Raw genomic sequence first — 15,530 nt, 5'->3', positions numbered from 1 at the left:
TTGAAGATGCTCCAGAAATTGCAATTAGTGCAAAACGTGCTTGTAGGAGTAACAGGCCTAGTACATAAAACCCACATTTAAAAACAAGTTGACTGGTTGTCATTTTGTCCTCCAGCCCAAGTCAAGGTGCTTACACTTTAAAGACCTGAATGGCTAGGCGCGAGGTATATAAGCGAGGAGAATGCCTTCTCACATATCCCTCTGCCCATCATGTAAAATCAATGGATGATACCTGAACTAGTGGTCCCTGCAAGGACAACATATGTAGTGCTGGGGTCCATGGAAGGGCCTTTTCAATGGTGGCTCCATGTCTGTTGAATACCCTCATCACCAAGGTATGCCTAGTGACATTGTTGTTTTGCTTTATGAAACAGGTGAAGACACACCTCTTCTACCAGGCTTTGTGAGGAGGGCAACTGTGACTGAAGTAATTTCTAAATATTTTGAGGATTGCATTTTATTACAAGTTGTATCAAAACAATTGTTATTTAAGTTCTTGCTGTCAATAATAATAATAATAATAATAATAAATTTATTATTTATACCTCGCCCATCTGGCTGAGTTTCCCCAGCCACTCCGGGCGGCTTCCAACAAAGATTAAAAAAACATTTTGTCACAGGACAGTATTTAAATTAATACCAAACCATTATATATTCTTCCGTCCATGCTGTGCATGATTATTTAGGAGCACTACATGCATTACTTCCCCCCCATCCCAACGGAAATCAAGTTTCAGGCGGCAACAGACAAGACATTAACAAAATCATTGGAATCATTGGAATATATACAGGATCCTTTGACATTCTTACAACTCTAAATCTAAATAAATAAATAAATAAATAAGCAAGCTAAAGTAATTCTGCAGATAATGGCTACACAATGCCTTTTATTCAAGTCCACCCATACCTGAAAGCCTTGGATCCTTGCCAGATATTCCAGTTGCTTTGAAGGTTGCACCGTAGAACAAGGGGCAGTGACTGACATTCCTTTCAGTCCTATAGCTTCAGCAGTGGGAGATGTTCCATTCATGAGCAGTTCCCTGGCAATTGTAGCTGTATTATTAGTGGCAGGAGATGTGCTGAAGAAACAACTAGATGCTTGGCTCATTTCCTTGGAGGACAAATAGCTTACAGGGGTACCAGGGGATGCTTTGTTGCGGCTCGCTTCCATTTCTTGATAAACATCAGGAGAGAGATGGAGTATTCCCTTTGGTGCTGAAAACAAGAACAAAGGCCCTTTTTACTCTACCTGTAATTGTTTAAATATTACCAAACAGAACATGGCCAGTAAACACATTCTACTTTCAGATACCTCTTATTGAAACCATCAGTTTCATCCTCAGAAGTCTCATCATTGTCAATCATCATCAGTGATGATATCGTGGCATCTGTTTCTTACTTCTCTATGTAGAAGATACACTTAAATCTTAGCCATCTTCCAGAAATGCATAATAATATTAGATGCCATTTTTCAGGGTAGGGCAGTAGATACGAGGCCACATTCACACATAATGCCAAACCTGAACAACCCCAAACAAAACATCAGGCTTCAGCCTCCCACCTTCCAACATGGTTGCTGGGAGATTTCCCCACAGCTTTGATTTCCTTTTTCCTGAGTCCTGGCTTAGAGTTATATTTGAACCAGGCATCATGCTTTAAAATAAAGCTGGTGGATTAACCTCAAAAGAGAGGGAAGACGGTACATCAGACACTTTACTTGGGCTCATTCAGGCTCAACATACAAATGCAACAAGGTTTGGATCGATCATTTTGGGGTTCAATGTTCCACCCAACCTTTGGTGGCCCATAGCTCACTGGCATAGCTCAGGTTTTTCTGCAAAGGTTCTGTGTTCAGTACTTCGCTTCTTCATTTAAAATGATATCAGAGAGCAGGGCTGAGAAAGACCTCTTCCTGAGATCTTGTAAGAGCTGCCAGTCTCAAGAAACAGTACTGGGCTAGATGAAGGGATCTGATTCAGTTTAAGAATCTTCAGGGCACAACATATTAAATACATCACTTTAATAAATGCCTGAAATCTGTGCCTTGCTCCTTCTGTCCCACCATGACAATCAGAAAAACACCCAACTTTTGTAACCGAGATGGTGAAATACAGTGGGAAGTAATAGATATATGATTTCTGCTGGCATACTTGCAGAGAAAATCAAGGGACAATGCCAATACAGATGGTGAAGGGCTCACGTTTCCTTTGAATGTGGCCTAATGCAAATCCAGTCTCCATAAAAGCTCTTCAGATATATACAGATGCAACATTTTAAATAGCAGGACATGAACAAAATACATGTATTTGTTCAGAAATAATAACAGAAGTAATATGGTGAAAGAAAACCCATTTAAAATTCCAGTACAATACTATAAACCTTTTCAAACCACATCAAAAAGTACAGATGTCTAGTCCACTGATGTAATATCACTTCAAACAAACATTTCACATGCTCTCTCAGCCTTTTCAGTGTTTTTACATGATCCACCCAAATATCTAACTGCTGTCTGGAACAATAGTCGGGAATTCGTCCAGATTACTAATCTTTTTAAATGTTAAAACAACTAATATGGAGCATAGGATGAATAAAAAACTCTCCCGCATAATATACCATATGTTTTTCAATTGTATCCACATTACTGTAATAACATCATTCAATTAGCAATAATGACAAGGACTTTCCACTTATGTAACACCTTTTGTTTTGAGGATTTGGAAGCACTATACACGTCAACAAATTATGTCACACAATACTCCTTTTGAGGTTTCTGCCATTCCCATCTACTACCAACAATATTTATAAAAATAATCTCATGTTTTAAGTAACATCATATAATAACATTTTCCTGTATTTCCACTACTATAAAGGGAACAAAATAGGGGTTTCACTGCAGAAATTATAAATTCTAGATAGCTACTTTTAAACTTTATTTTTAAGACCAGTTAATGCATTACATTATAGCTTTGCAATACTTAAGTTGCTGATTAAGAAAAACCTTTGAACTTCCTAGTTATTTCATTTTCAAACATACTGGCTTCTGATCATAAATAGCAAACTGTGTATAACTGTATATCAATTTTAATATCAAATAGGAGAATTGTGTCTGTGACACAGAGTACTACATGAATAGTATCTTACTTCTTCTAGATTAGAATAAAAATGTTACAAAAGTTTGAGGAGCACTTTTAGATTGACCCAAACTTTCCCTACACATGGGAAACAATAGGAAGTGCCTGCAGCCACTGAGTTTTCATAGACCTGTGACATTAAAGCCTCCTTTTAAAAAATTTAAATACTAAAGTTTTCTTTTAGTGGCTATATTAAAAGCATTTAACTTTTACTAAACAAAGCACACAACAAGAAGAAAAAAAGCCTAGTACAGTGTTACCTTGGTTCTCGAACGGAATCTGTTTCGGAAGTCCATTCAACTTCCAAAAACATTTGAAAACCAAGGCGCAGCTTTTGATTGGCTGCAGGAGTGTCCTCCACTCAATCAGAAGGCGCAGAAGCCGTGTCAGACATTCAGCTTCCAAAAAACGTTCGCAAACCGAACACTCACTTCCAGGTTTGCGGCATTCAGGAGCCAAAACATTCAAGTTACTACAGTCACTTGGTGACTACAGTCACCAAGGTATGACTGTAATTGGTTTATTTCCATAACAATGAATACAACCTGTGTAGGTAAAATGCTTTGTGACATGTTTATTTATTTAAAACATTTTTAACCTGCTCCTCAGTCAAAAAGGCTCCCAGAGTAACTTAAAGGTAAAGGTAAAGGGACCCCTGACCATTAGGTCCAGTCATGACGGACTCTGGGGTTGCAATGCTCATCTCACTTTATTGGCTGAGGAAGCCGGTGTACAGCTTCCAGCATGTGACCAGCATGACTAAGCCGCTTCTGGCGAACCAGAGCAGCGCACGGAAACGCCGTTTAGCTTCCCGCCGGAACAGTACCTATTTATCTACTTGCACTTTGACGTGCTTTTGAACTGCTAGGTTGGCAGGAGCAGGGACTGAGCAATGGAAGCTCACCCCGTCGCGGGGATTCGAACCGCCGACCTTCTGATCAGCAAGTCCTAGGCTCTGTGGTTTAACCCACAGCGCCACCCGCGTCCCAGAGTAGCTTACATAAGATCAATTTTAAAAAGACAGCCTTTGCACATAGGCTTGTAATATAAAAGACACAACACAGTCTGAAAAAGGCAGGAAAAGGAAAACAACCAAACTAAAGGTAGCAGTTCTAATAATGACCAATTAGAATGGAAACAAGTCGGCGAAGAAATGAGCCAAATGAAGCTGGTCTCTCAGCAGAGCAACTATCAATCCCCCCCCCCCCCCATTTAAGAAAGTAAATAGATACATATGTATGAAGGTCTGTATACAATTATATTAGAAAAATATGCAGACTGGAAAGACAGTGGTAATCACTCATTATTTAAAAACTCTAGAGAGGTTTTCTTCAAACAGTAGTCTCAAACGCAATCTTTTGTTTCAAAAACTGCTTGAGGATTGCCTTGCTGGTTTAGAACAATATTCCACTAGTCCAGTGGTTTTTAATTGCTTCTTTTATTTCTTATAGTATTGTCTTTTATTGTATTACAATTTGAATAATAATATTATTATTCAAATTGCAATACAATGTAATAAATAAAAGAAGCAATAAAATGCAATTAACTATCAATATGAGTATTGAATGTGATGAAGCTTATTCATGGCGCTATCAAGGAAGTCCTGCTCTAGTCCACCATTCAGTTTCCAAGAACTGCTAGCCAGATACTACTGGAAACTCACAAGCAACAGGACACAAGGGTGGCAGCTATTCCTAATTGTTCCCAGCATCTGGTATTCAGAGGATTACCATAGCTGTCAACCTTCCCTTTTTTTGCCGGAAATTCCCTTATTCCAGCGCCGTTTCCCACTGCTTCCCGCTACTATGCCGGATTGTTAGATATCCTGTAGACTGTCCCCGGGACAGGTGAGGCTGCTGATCCCTTATTTTCGAGGCTGCTGATCCCTTATTTTCAAATCTGAAAGTTGACAGCTATGGATTACTTTCTTATACAGAGAGGACCCAGTTCAAAATTAACAACCACTGACAGACCTCTCCTCCATGAATCTGTCTAATCCATTTTTAAAAACCATTAAAATGTTTGCTCAACAGTTCTGCTAACCATTTACAGAAAGAAAAAAGAAAACAAAATGCAACCTGTATGCAACCATACTAAGTTATAGTCTCGCCACAACAGAAAGAGGACGAAAAGTTACTTATGAGCCTCAACCAAGGAGAAGTACAGAGACTGTGCTGTCATCGTCTGCGTCTCAGAATGGTCTGCTTTTATAGGACCATTAGTGACACACACCCCCACCCAGTATTCATAGGATAGTAGTCTTCAAAAACACCTACCACGTGGTAGGTTTGCAAGTTGCGGTCAGAAATTACACAATCTCTGACTTCACAATCACTTTCAGAGTTTGACTAAAAGTCTTGGAACATATCAACTACAGCAATCCAAAATGTATTTCTCAGGATGTGTACACAATTTGTGCAGTCAGATAGAACAGAGTTTTGGACTCACACATTTCCCCTCCTTCCTCTCCCCACGCTCCAAAATTAATAAGCTTCTTTCTGGCTCTTGGCAGGAATGCTAGATTCTGGTTTGTGATCCTGATTTCAACTAAAACTCATGATTTGCTCAAACCATAGGGTTGTAACCAATGGTGTTAATCTACTAATGGAAGACATCTGTGTTAAGAGGGAAACAATTTCCAGTAATTTCCCCTCTTTCCTACAAGCTTCCGACAGTCCCCCCTAAATTTGCTCTGGAGAGCATCCAATGCTTTGGAGCAGATTGGGGACTTGCAGAGGAAGATGTAATCCCACCCCTCCTCATTCTACTGAAAGACGCTTTCCAACAGTAGGGTGACACCAATGGATACCACCATAGCTTGTCACATTCAGATGCAACAGCAAACTATGGTTTGCCAGGAACATAGAAAGATTCAGAAATCGTAGCACAAGAAGTTCAGGTCTATTCTAATTATGCCCATAATGTGAAACCATGGTTTGACAATATGATGTAATGCACTTTATGTTTAGTATATATTAAGTATATTCCGAACAGCCTCATGGGGACTCTTATACAGAACTGTATTGCTGAAACATGTTATTAACCTGAGTCATGATAAAATAATTCCAAGCATTTCTCTATTCAGTCATTAATAACCATCGAATTGTCAGTACCTTTGGTACCATCATAAATTAATTTTCACAAAAAAAGCACAGAAAATACACTCTGAGGCACCCTTTCAATAGTAATAGAAAAGAGCAGAAATACAAGCATGAAGACATTGTGCTTATACACTCATATTCAGTTTGCACAAAATGCCAGGCAATTTAAACTCTTGAGAATGGTTTGCAAGTACCACTTTTGGAATTTCCAAGAAACATCCGTGGAAAAAAGGAACAGCAAAACACAAGAATGTTATCACAACAGCCATCTACAACAGTACTGGTAAACAGAGTGGCTGTTCAGTCGCTATTTTACCAAGAGTAGACAACACAGTAAGAGTGGGAGAGTCAGGTTCAACTGCAGTTCACATGTATTCTGCTTTTTTCACAACACCTCTGCCATTGCTCAACTGAATTCTTCTGGAATACCAATGGCTCTGCTATTTTTTACTTAATGGGCAGCGAGTTCAGGTAGCAGCACTCTACAAAGAGTTTTGAAGAGTGATTCACATTATGTTGTCATCTCAAATATTTTCTGTTGTGTTTCTGCATTTATTTAAGACAGGTTAACACTATCACCTCCCCCAGTATTTATGTGTGACTTGCTTAATCAGAATGAAGATGAGAAATGGACATTATACTGAAAACAGTGCTGACAGGTAGTATCTGCACTCAGATGTGCATTCCAATGTGCACATCTAACCAAGGACTACAGTTCCTGATCCAGTAAGCCTTTGTGTGTGTGCTTCTCCTTTAGCAGAATGGAGGCTTATACAGGGCTCTGGCATGTCTTTTTGTTTTCTAATATCTGGGTTTTAAGGGTTTTGGGATAAGGCAGGGTGAAGATCAAGATTGAGTACACTGTGGCTTTGTGACCTGCAAGAAATAAATCCACTAAGCTAAGTCTGTTGCCTTTTTTTTAATCTTTTAGACACTAAATTATACATCTTAGAGAAGAGGCAAAAAGTGTAGTGGTAATGGATTCAGTTCCTTAAGTGGAAATTCTAGGAGTGTCAATGACAGCAATAGTAATTACTGCAAGTATTATAAATTACATATTTGATGGTGCTGTTTCATTAACAAAATATCTGCATCATCAGACACAAAAGGTATAACATCACAAAAACTGGGCAAACCCAACAGCATGGGTGACTCAGTGAAATGACAGATACAGCAGAATGTAGTATCTATTCGTAACTAACTTGTGCTGATAAAGATATGTTTCAACACTACGTCAAAAACTGTGGGAGCCAAGGGAACAAGCTAGCAAACAAAACTGAAGAAAACTGATGCATGCAAGTTTATGGTAACAGAAAGAAGTGGTAGCAATAATCTTTTAATGTAAGAACTGACAGATTATTGCACAAGTTCACTATGGTCCATCAATCTAGAAGAGGAACATTCATGTCTTTGTTCAAGCTGAAATGAAAGACAGCTTTAGGTCTGAGCTGAGGTCTGGTCAAAGGATGCACAAGAAAGTTGGATCATAATTCAAGGCAGCCAGTTTCTTAACCTTGTTGATAGATATAGTCACAACCAAAAAGGCCATCTTAAAAGAAAGGAGCTGAAGGTCACATATGGCTGAAGACAAGAGAGGAAGCCTTCAAATCTCATTGTCTCTGTCCAACAACATCTGGAATGCCACAGGTTTCCTGTTCCTGCTTCAGGTATGAAGAGTTTGCCCATGCAGGAGGACAAAATGAACGGAAGACACAGGTTCAACAGAATCTTCCAGAGAAGGTTAGCGTGTGGATGAGACAATATACAATATCCTTAAATCTGTGAATTATATGTAGAGACTGACATGGGATTGAGCATAAGTGAGAAAGGAAGATAGCCATTCTGATTTGAAAGACAATACATGTTCCAAGATCTGGAATGTCAGACAACAAATAGAGCCAAATTGTTTTATAGAAACAAAGGAATAGAATCAAGTCTACAAAGATGAATGGGAGTGTCTAGTTATTGATGCACATGAAGTAGATCTGGGGACACCTTCAAAGTTGATGTATTTTCTATACTCAAAAGCTGAAGGATCCGATATTGTGATGTAGGACTCCATCCCAATTCTAGAAGAACTGGTCCTGCACTGTGGCAATTGAGAGGAAGTTCCCTTGAGAGAGTTAAGAGGATACTGTGGTCAAAGGTAGATTAGATGTACTATCTCAACCACTGCACTATAGGAACCTGGGCCATAAAGAAAAATTTTTTTTAATCACATGCATTTGAAATAAACAAATCAGAAGGATAAAGGCTTAGCTAATAGAAAGGCAAGGAAAATAAAGCTCCAAAGTCATGCAGAGGCAGGAATTTTTTTGAGAGATACAATTCTCAATGCATTTAGAAGTATGTACCAACCCTACCCATCAGAACATGGGTGGAAGAATTTTCTGTTGCCCTTAGAAGGGAGGGGCAGGGCCAGGAGTGCAGACTCCCTAGCTGAAGCTCTTGAAGGTTTTGGAAATGGCTCTGCCCAAGTGCAGAACACAACTGTGGGACCTCAGAGACCAAAAGAAGAAAAACACCGAATCCTTGCAAACAATAAAAAGCTCTCTAGATAAACTAGCAAAACACAATTGTAAAAAAGTGTCACCCTGCCTATCAGATTTTACTTTCTCATATAGCAAACATAAGGAATACATTTTATTCAACCTTGAAGTGACTCATTATCATCCACAGAAAATTCACAAGTGTTAAATTAGCCACAGGAGGGCTCCACTAACATTCCCTGTCCCTGGATCAAAAGAAACATATGGAGACGTGCAAAAGAGAATTCACAAAATTATTCAAACACAAGGTCTATAAATGTCAAACAAGTATGTTTCTCATTTCAGATAAAAACCTGAGCATGCAAAATTTCATAAATAACTGCCTTAATGTACTTGGTTTATCAAAAAATATTAGTAACTACGAAGTAAATGTGTATGTTCTGACAATCTTATTAAATTATTCCCCCTCATATATTGACAATATATTTCTAGGGGATTTTGGTAAACAGTCTTCAAAATGTTTTGACATGGCTTCTTACCTGGTACTGTCCAATAAACATAAATTGTTATATTCAGACAAACTTAGATTTGGAAGGGGGGAAACCCTATGACATGAATATCTGTTTTTCTCCATGCTTATTCTTCTTTGTTCCTTGGGAGTTCATTAGTTCCTGCTGGTTGTTCACCACCTGAAATCATAATCATCTGTTTGTGACATCACAATTAGTTACTGTGAAAATGATTAGTGTGTCACAAACAGATGATTATGATTTCAGATGGTGAACAAACAGCAGGAGCAGATGGACTCCTAAGGAACAAAGTTCCTGATTTCATGCAAAAGTCCAAAGTAATAAATGAGTTAGGGAAGAAAAACAAGTGTTTTCAAATAAAAGGTTTTCCATGGTTTGGGATTTTCACATGAACATTTCAGATGTAGACTGAATTTAATCCTGATGTATATTAAGAAGAACTTGTTTAAACAATGATTCTGATTAACTATGTTCTAATGTTGTTTTCAATTTTAAGTTCTATCTGATGTACTTTTAGAAGTCACATGACCTTGAAGAAAGATTATTTTGAACACTGATTTTGATATAATCAGAGCTAAACTGTTTTATTCTGGTTTTTTTGTTTTTCCTTTTTTGAATGGGCAGCCATGACTATTTGACCCTAAAGTTGCAATCCTAACCCCACTCACCTAGACATAAAACCATTCAATTCAACAGGACTCAGTTCTGTTTAGACATTACCAAACATTCAAAAAGGAGAGAAATAGTAATCATGGGGTACTTCAACTTCCCTGATATTTGTTGGGATTCAAACTCTGCCAAGAGTGTAAGGTCTGACAAATTCCTCCATTGCATTGCTGACAATTTCATTTGCCAGAAGATGGAAGAACCAACAAGGGGGTCATCTATCTTGGACCTGGTCCTCACCAACAGGGAGGAATTGATTGATGGAGTGGAAGTGCTTGGAAACTTGGGAGGAAGTGATCATGTTCTCCTGGGTCTCAGGATACAGAGGCAAGGGAAAACTGAGTGTAGTCAGAGGAGGGCAACCAAGACAAACAAGGGTCTGGAAACTAAGCCTTATGAGGAACGCTTGAAGGAGCTGGGTATGTTTAGCTTGGAAAAGAGAAGTCTGAGAACAGATATGATAGCCATCTTCAAATATCTTAAGGGCTGTCACATGGAGGAGGGAGCATGTTTGTTTTCTCCTGCTCTAGAGGGTAGGACTTAAACCAATGGCAGTTGCAAGAAAGGAGATTCCAACTAAACATTCGGAAAAACTTTCTGACAGTAAGAGGTGTTCAGCAGTTGAGCAGACTCTCACGAGAAGTGGTGGACTCTCCTTCCTTGGAGGTTTTTAAACAGATGGATGGCCATCTGTCATGGATACTTCAGCTGAGATTCCTGCGTTGCAGGGGGTTGGACTAGATGACCCTTGGGATCCCTTCCAACTCTATAATTCTATATTCAGGTAGGTAGCCGTGTTGGTCTGATGCAGTCGAAATATATATAAAAAAGTGTCCAGTAGTGCACCTTAGAGACCAACTAAGTTTGTTCTTGGTATAAACTTTTGTGTATCTGAAGAAGTGTGCATGCACACAAAAGCTTATACAAAGAACAAACTTAGTTGGTCTCTAAGGTGCTACTGGACTATCTACCTATCTATCTATGAGAGAATATGAGAGAGAGATTCTATGTTCAGGATTGCACTGTAAATTATCAAGTTATTTTTTTATTTAAAAAGTTCCCTGTCAGTACTGGAAGGTTAACTAGGACTTCCATGTTATAAAGAGTCTTTGAAGATCTATACAGCATGGAAACACTACTTTAGCAAAAACACATTTTAAACATTAGAAAAGCTACAGAAAATGGTAGTTACCTTTCCAAATTAGCTTTCAGTTTGGAAATGGGAAGGTTTCATTTCCATGGATGACTGATACTTCTTGCAGATGGGCTTTACTCTACTGAAGCTCTTGCAATACAAAACATGTATAATTCTAACTGACCTACCAAAACAGGTTATTGGAACTAGAGATCCTTAAAAGATATTCTGAGGACCATTTTATCTTCCTACATATTATACTACTATAGCAATTTCTTTGAGAGTCAACTGTTCGGAAGCTTAACCTGTTTTATTTTTTGTGATAAGGGCACAAGAGCAGGGCCAGGGGGAAAAATGGTGTCAGAGTTGGAGGCACTGAACCTGGACTCACTTCAGCTGGAAATTTCATGTAAAACTTCTGCAAGAATGCAGTAAGGGACTGACAGGTACAAGCCCCCAGTTCCAAGCTTCTCTTATTGTGACAGACTGGTTGTTCCAGCCAGTCTAAACTCTGTGGTTAGACCAACACCCAAGAAGAGTGTCATGTATGTTTGTTTTTTATAAATGCCATAAGTGCTTTTGTTTGGATTGACTAAAAGCTAGGGATCCTAAAAGCTACACATTCAGACACACACACACACACACACACACACACACACACATACACACACTCAGGGACTCTTTATTATCAGCAGAGAATGCCTAAAGGAATACAGATCCTAGGTTCCCTGAGAGCAGGTCTACATAGTATGAGGCAAACAAAGGATTCCCAACTTGTGTTTGATTCATAACACTATGGTGGACCTGTGAGGATATGTATGAGTAGATGACGGGGGGTGCTTAATCCTCCCTTTCTTCAGCACACACAATCCCTCCCTTTTGGCCACGTTTTGTTATAATTCTGATTCCAAGACCAAAAATAATGCCAGCTGGTAAGAAAAATTATTTGGGGGTGAGATGGAGTAGTTGCCAAGGAGAATCAGCGCTTGTGGGGGGGGGTGTCAACCACCCCCTATTTCCTACCAATCCACCCTTGAAAATGCCCCCTTCACATTCATTATTTGGTAAATACACTCGTTCCTGAGAGACACCACTGTTTTCCTCTGAGGTAGTATGTAGTTCTACCCTGGGCATCCATCTTTTCTATGGCCAACAGATACATTCTATGGCATAGTCATTTTTTTCTTGGTTCTTCGCAGAAAATGCCTTCTTGGAGTTCTGGCACCAATCACAACACTCTCAATACCCAACAGTCACCTATTGCAATTAGCTTTTGTGGGGATAAATCTATCTAAACACCCTCTCCTATATTTCAACAAAACTGTACTTTGACAAGTGTTCTGATCTATAATGATGAAAAATATACAGTGATTTTAAAATATTGTTAGATGTTATATAAACTTATTAATTATTTTTATTTATTTTATTTATTAAATTCCTGTACCGCCCTTCATCTGAGGACCACAGGGCAGTTTACAATATCAAAATGTGAAAATGCGTAACATAGTAACAAGCAAAAACACCACCACAACCACCCCAGTTTTAAAGGCAATAGATGGTTTATTTAGCCAATATTTAAATTCAATATTGACATGAACAAGTTAAGCATGTTAAAATGTAATGGGGTGAATTCTGCTTAAGAAGCAGCTGTTACACATACACACACAAGCCTGGCCTTAATCTGCACAGACATGTACTAATCTATATTCTCCAGATCCATTAAAACTGGTCTTTCACACCCATAAAGCCAGCTTCAACTGGATTACCTGTTTTGAGATGGGTGGGGCTCAGGTATATCAGGAACTCTTATATCAGAAACTAACTATAGTCTTTTCAGCTACTATTAACACAAGATGAACTGAATCAGAAACATAAATTTCCAAGGTACTTTTTAAGCTTAAGAGTTAGGGTTTTTGTTTTTACTTCTTTGCCAGTGTCTCAGAGATTGTGATGTGCATCAGGAAAGACAGCTGGATGAAATGTGTGAAGCAGTAAATGTTCAGGAGGGCTAAACGGAACCACAAAAATGAGGAAAGGCAAGCAGAAGGAGAAACAATGATGACAGGAATTTGAGAGAAGCCGGAAGAAGCTTCATTATAAGATTAGAGGAAATTATGGCAAGTTTGAGGACAGAGTAACATTCTTGGGAGAAGAAGATGGACTAGGGGCAAATACCTGGGAACTGTAGTTTCAGAGATACAGTTCCCAGCACTCTTAACAAACCAGAGTTACCTGGATTCTTGGGGAGAAGTCACGTGCTTTAAGCATGCATTGGGGGTACTTTAAATGTATGATGTGGATTTGCTCTAAGAACGTTAAATATCTGTTCACCTAAATTTTAGTTTAAGCCATGTTTTTCCATAGGACCAAAGATCATCTGTTTTTAAAAACCATGGCCTCTAGAGAATAGTTTAAAATTTGTGTATCTCAAAATGAATGCATTGGGAAGAAGTTACAAATGCTTCAGGACATTTTCCCAAGCCAAGAGTTCTTAGACTCAGTCGGATGATTAGGTCTACTCACACAACCTTTGAAACTGGCAAGAGAACTTCATTAATGGTCTCTATGGTTTTACATATGCTCTGGGAATCTTTAGAAGTCAAGCCTTTATAGATTTCCACTTCTCAGATGCCAACCATCAAGAGCAGAAGGACAACATAAAAAACATCAACAAAACCAACCTTATGGAACAAGCATAACTGATATCTCTACAATATCTGAAATTTTGTTCCAGTCTTTTACCCTTCAATCATAAGCTCATGTTCAGATTGCTAGCCAAAGACAAAAAAGTGGGAGGGGGGAATTAATAAAGTATTAGGCAACACACAGATTGCAAAATAGAAAAGAAAAATATTGCGATGTACCATTTCACAAGCACAACATAGGCTACCATCTTTCTTCACAAGACTATAAACCTTAAAAAAAGACATATACTGTACCAGAAAAAATGTCCTGGATAAACTAACATTATCTATAATAATTTTAAAATGGTAGTTTAATGCGGAGCAGAAGGTGAGAGAATATTAAAAATGAATGAATATAGAAATGTCACTTACTGTTATTTGCTGATTCAGGATATTCAACATTTTGGCCATTCCACCCCTTGATGTCACCTGGCTGACAAAGATAAACAAGAACAAAAATGACTGCATGATATAAAGCATAAATACTGTGAAATAACATTTCAGTATACATAGAAATTTGTCAGCAGGGGTAGGATGTTAAGAAAGTTCTGCTGCACTGTTTTATCAATAAGAAAATGAGTAGAGTCCTGCTGGATTAAACCAAAAATCCATCTTGTGCAGCACCCTATTTTCCACAATGGCCAACAGATGTCTCTGAGAAGCCCACAAATACGACACGAAACTGTCTCCTGTTTTTGCCATCTAGCAACAGGATGTTGTTAGCATCCATCTGTCTCAAGAGACAACAGGATACACCTCTGGGTCTGAAGTCAAACCTCTGCATTAGCACAGAAGTGACCTCCCTGGGGCGCAAGCCTGGGCAGTGTGTACTGAGGTCCTGGGATGCACAGATGACAAGACCCGCTTCTCGGCCTCACTGACATGGTCCAAAAGAAAGCAGAGCAATACATTTGGCACCAGCTGGGCTGCAGGACTTGCCAGAAGGAGGCGTACAAGGTGCCATCCAGCTTTCTTAGGGACTCCACTCTGGATTTGTGCAGGGTTTGCTCTTTAGGCTTTTCTCCTCCTCAAGGCAGTGGAGGTTTTCCTTCTCCTACATGGGTTACCTTCCCAGGTTGAAGAGCATCACCTGCCCCTCACTTCCCTCTACAGCACAGACAGAAACCAGTTTCTTGACTCTTGAACCTACTATTCTCGTCCACTCAATCTGCCCAAGCCTGTCTTCTCATGCAGGGGAAGTCCCTAACTCACCATGATGTGGCTGCTATTTCATACTGACAGCTTCTGGGTGCCACAGACTGGGAACCAAAGTTGGGCAAACTACCCCAGAAGGAGCACCAGAGATACCACCCCTCTCCTAACACCCCATACGCCCTGGGAACAGATACTCAGCAACATTGTTCCTTTGCAACAAGTAGTCATGGGTGCCCATACTGCTTCTAAATCTGAAGCTGATAATACAGTCATCATGACTAGTAGCCACTGACTGATTCTTCTTCCACGTGTTTGTTGAATCCCCTTCTAAAGTCATCTAAGCTAGGGGCCATCACCACATGTTGTTACCACAAATTCCATAATTTAATTACGCGCACTCTGGAATTTCCTGTCAATCTGTTTTGCTGGATGGCTCCCAGTTTTTCTCCCAGAAGGAGAAAAAAAAAGTATTCTGTATCCACTTATTCAATGCCATGCAAGATTTTCATGTCTCCTCTTAATGGCTGTTTCCCCCTTAATCTAAGAAACTCCAAGCACTGTAGATTTTCTTGGTTAGATAAATTTATTTAAAAGCTTTCAGTTGACCAAAAAGGTGTCCATGATTAAACTAGACAGCAT

General features: G+C 39.1%; 1 protein-coding gene across 4 annotated transcripts in view; it reads right to left on the bottom strand.

The window, feature by feature from the left end:
- The window catches only part of STAU2 (staufen double-stranded RNA binding protein 2), a 139,999-nt gene that overhangs the window by 74,754 nt on the left and 49,715 nt on the right, over positions 1–15,530 (bottom strand). For all 4 annotated transcript variants that reach the window (XR_014566489.1, XM_083747774.1, XM_083747775.1 and 1 more), the window contains exons 11-12: positions 14,109–14,169; positions 908–1,215 (exon numbers count right to left, since the gene is read on the bottom strand). Coding sequence is in view for 3 of the 4 variants with exons in the window: in XM_083747774.1 (XP_083603900.1) it covers positions 908–1,215; positions 14,109–14,169 (369 nt within the window). In the remaining variant the exon portion in view is untranslated. The remainder of the gene's footprint in view (positions 1–907; positions 1,216–14,108; positions 14,170–15,530) is intronic.

This window comes from Podarcis gaigeae, assembly GCF_964106915.1.
Source record: "Podarcis gaigeae genome assembly, chromosome: 7".
Taxonomy (NCBI): domain Eukaryota; kingdom Metazoa; phylum Chordata; class Lepidosauria; order Squamata; family Lacertidae; genus Podarcis; species Podarcis gaigeae.
This window is presented reverse-complemented; position numbering and strand designations above follow the sequence as displayed.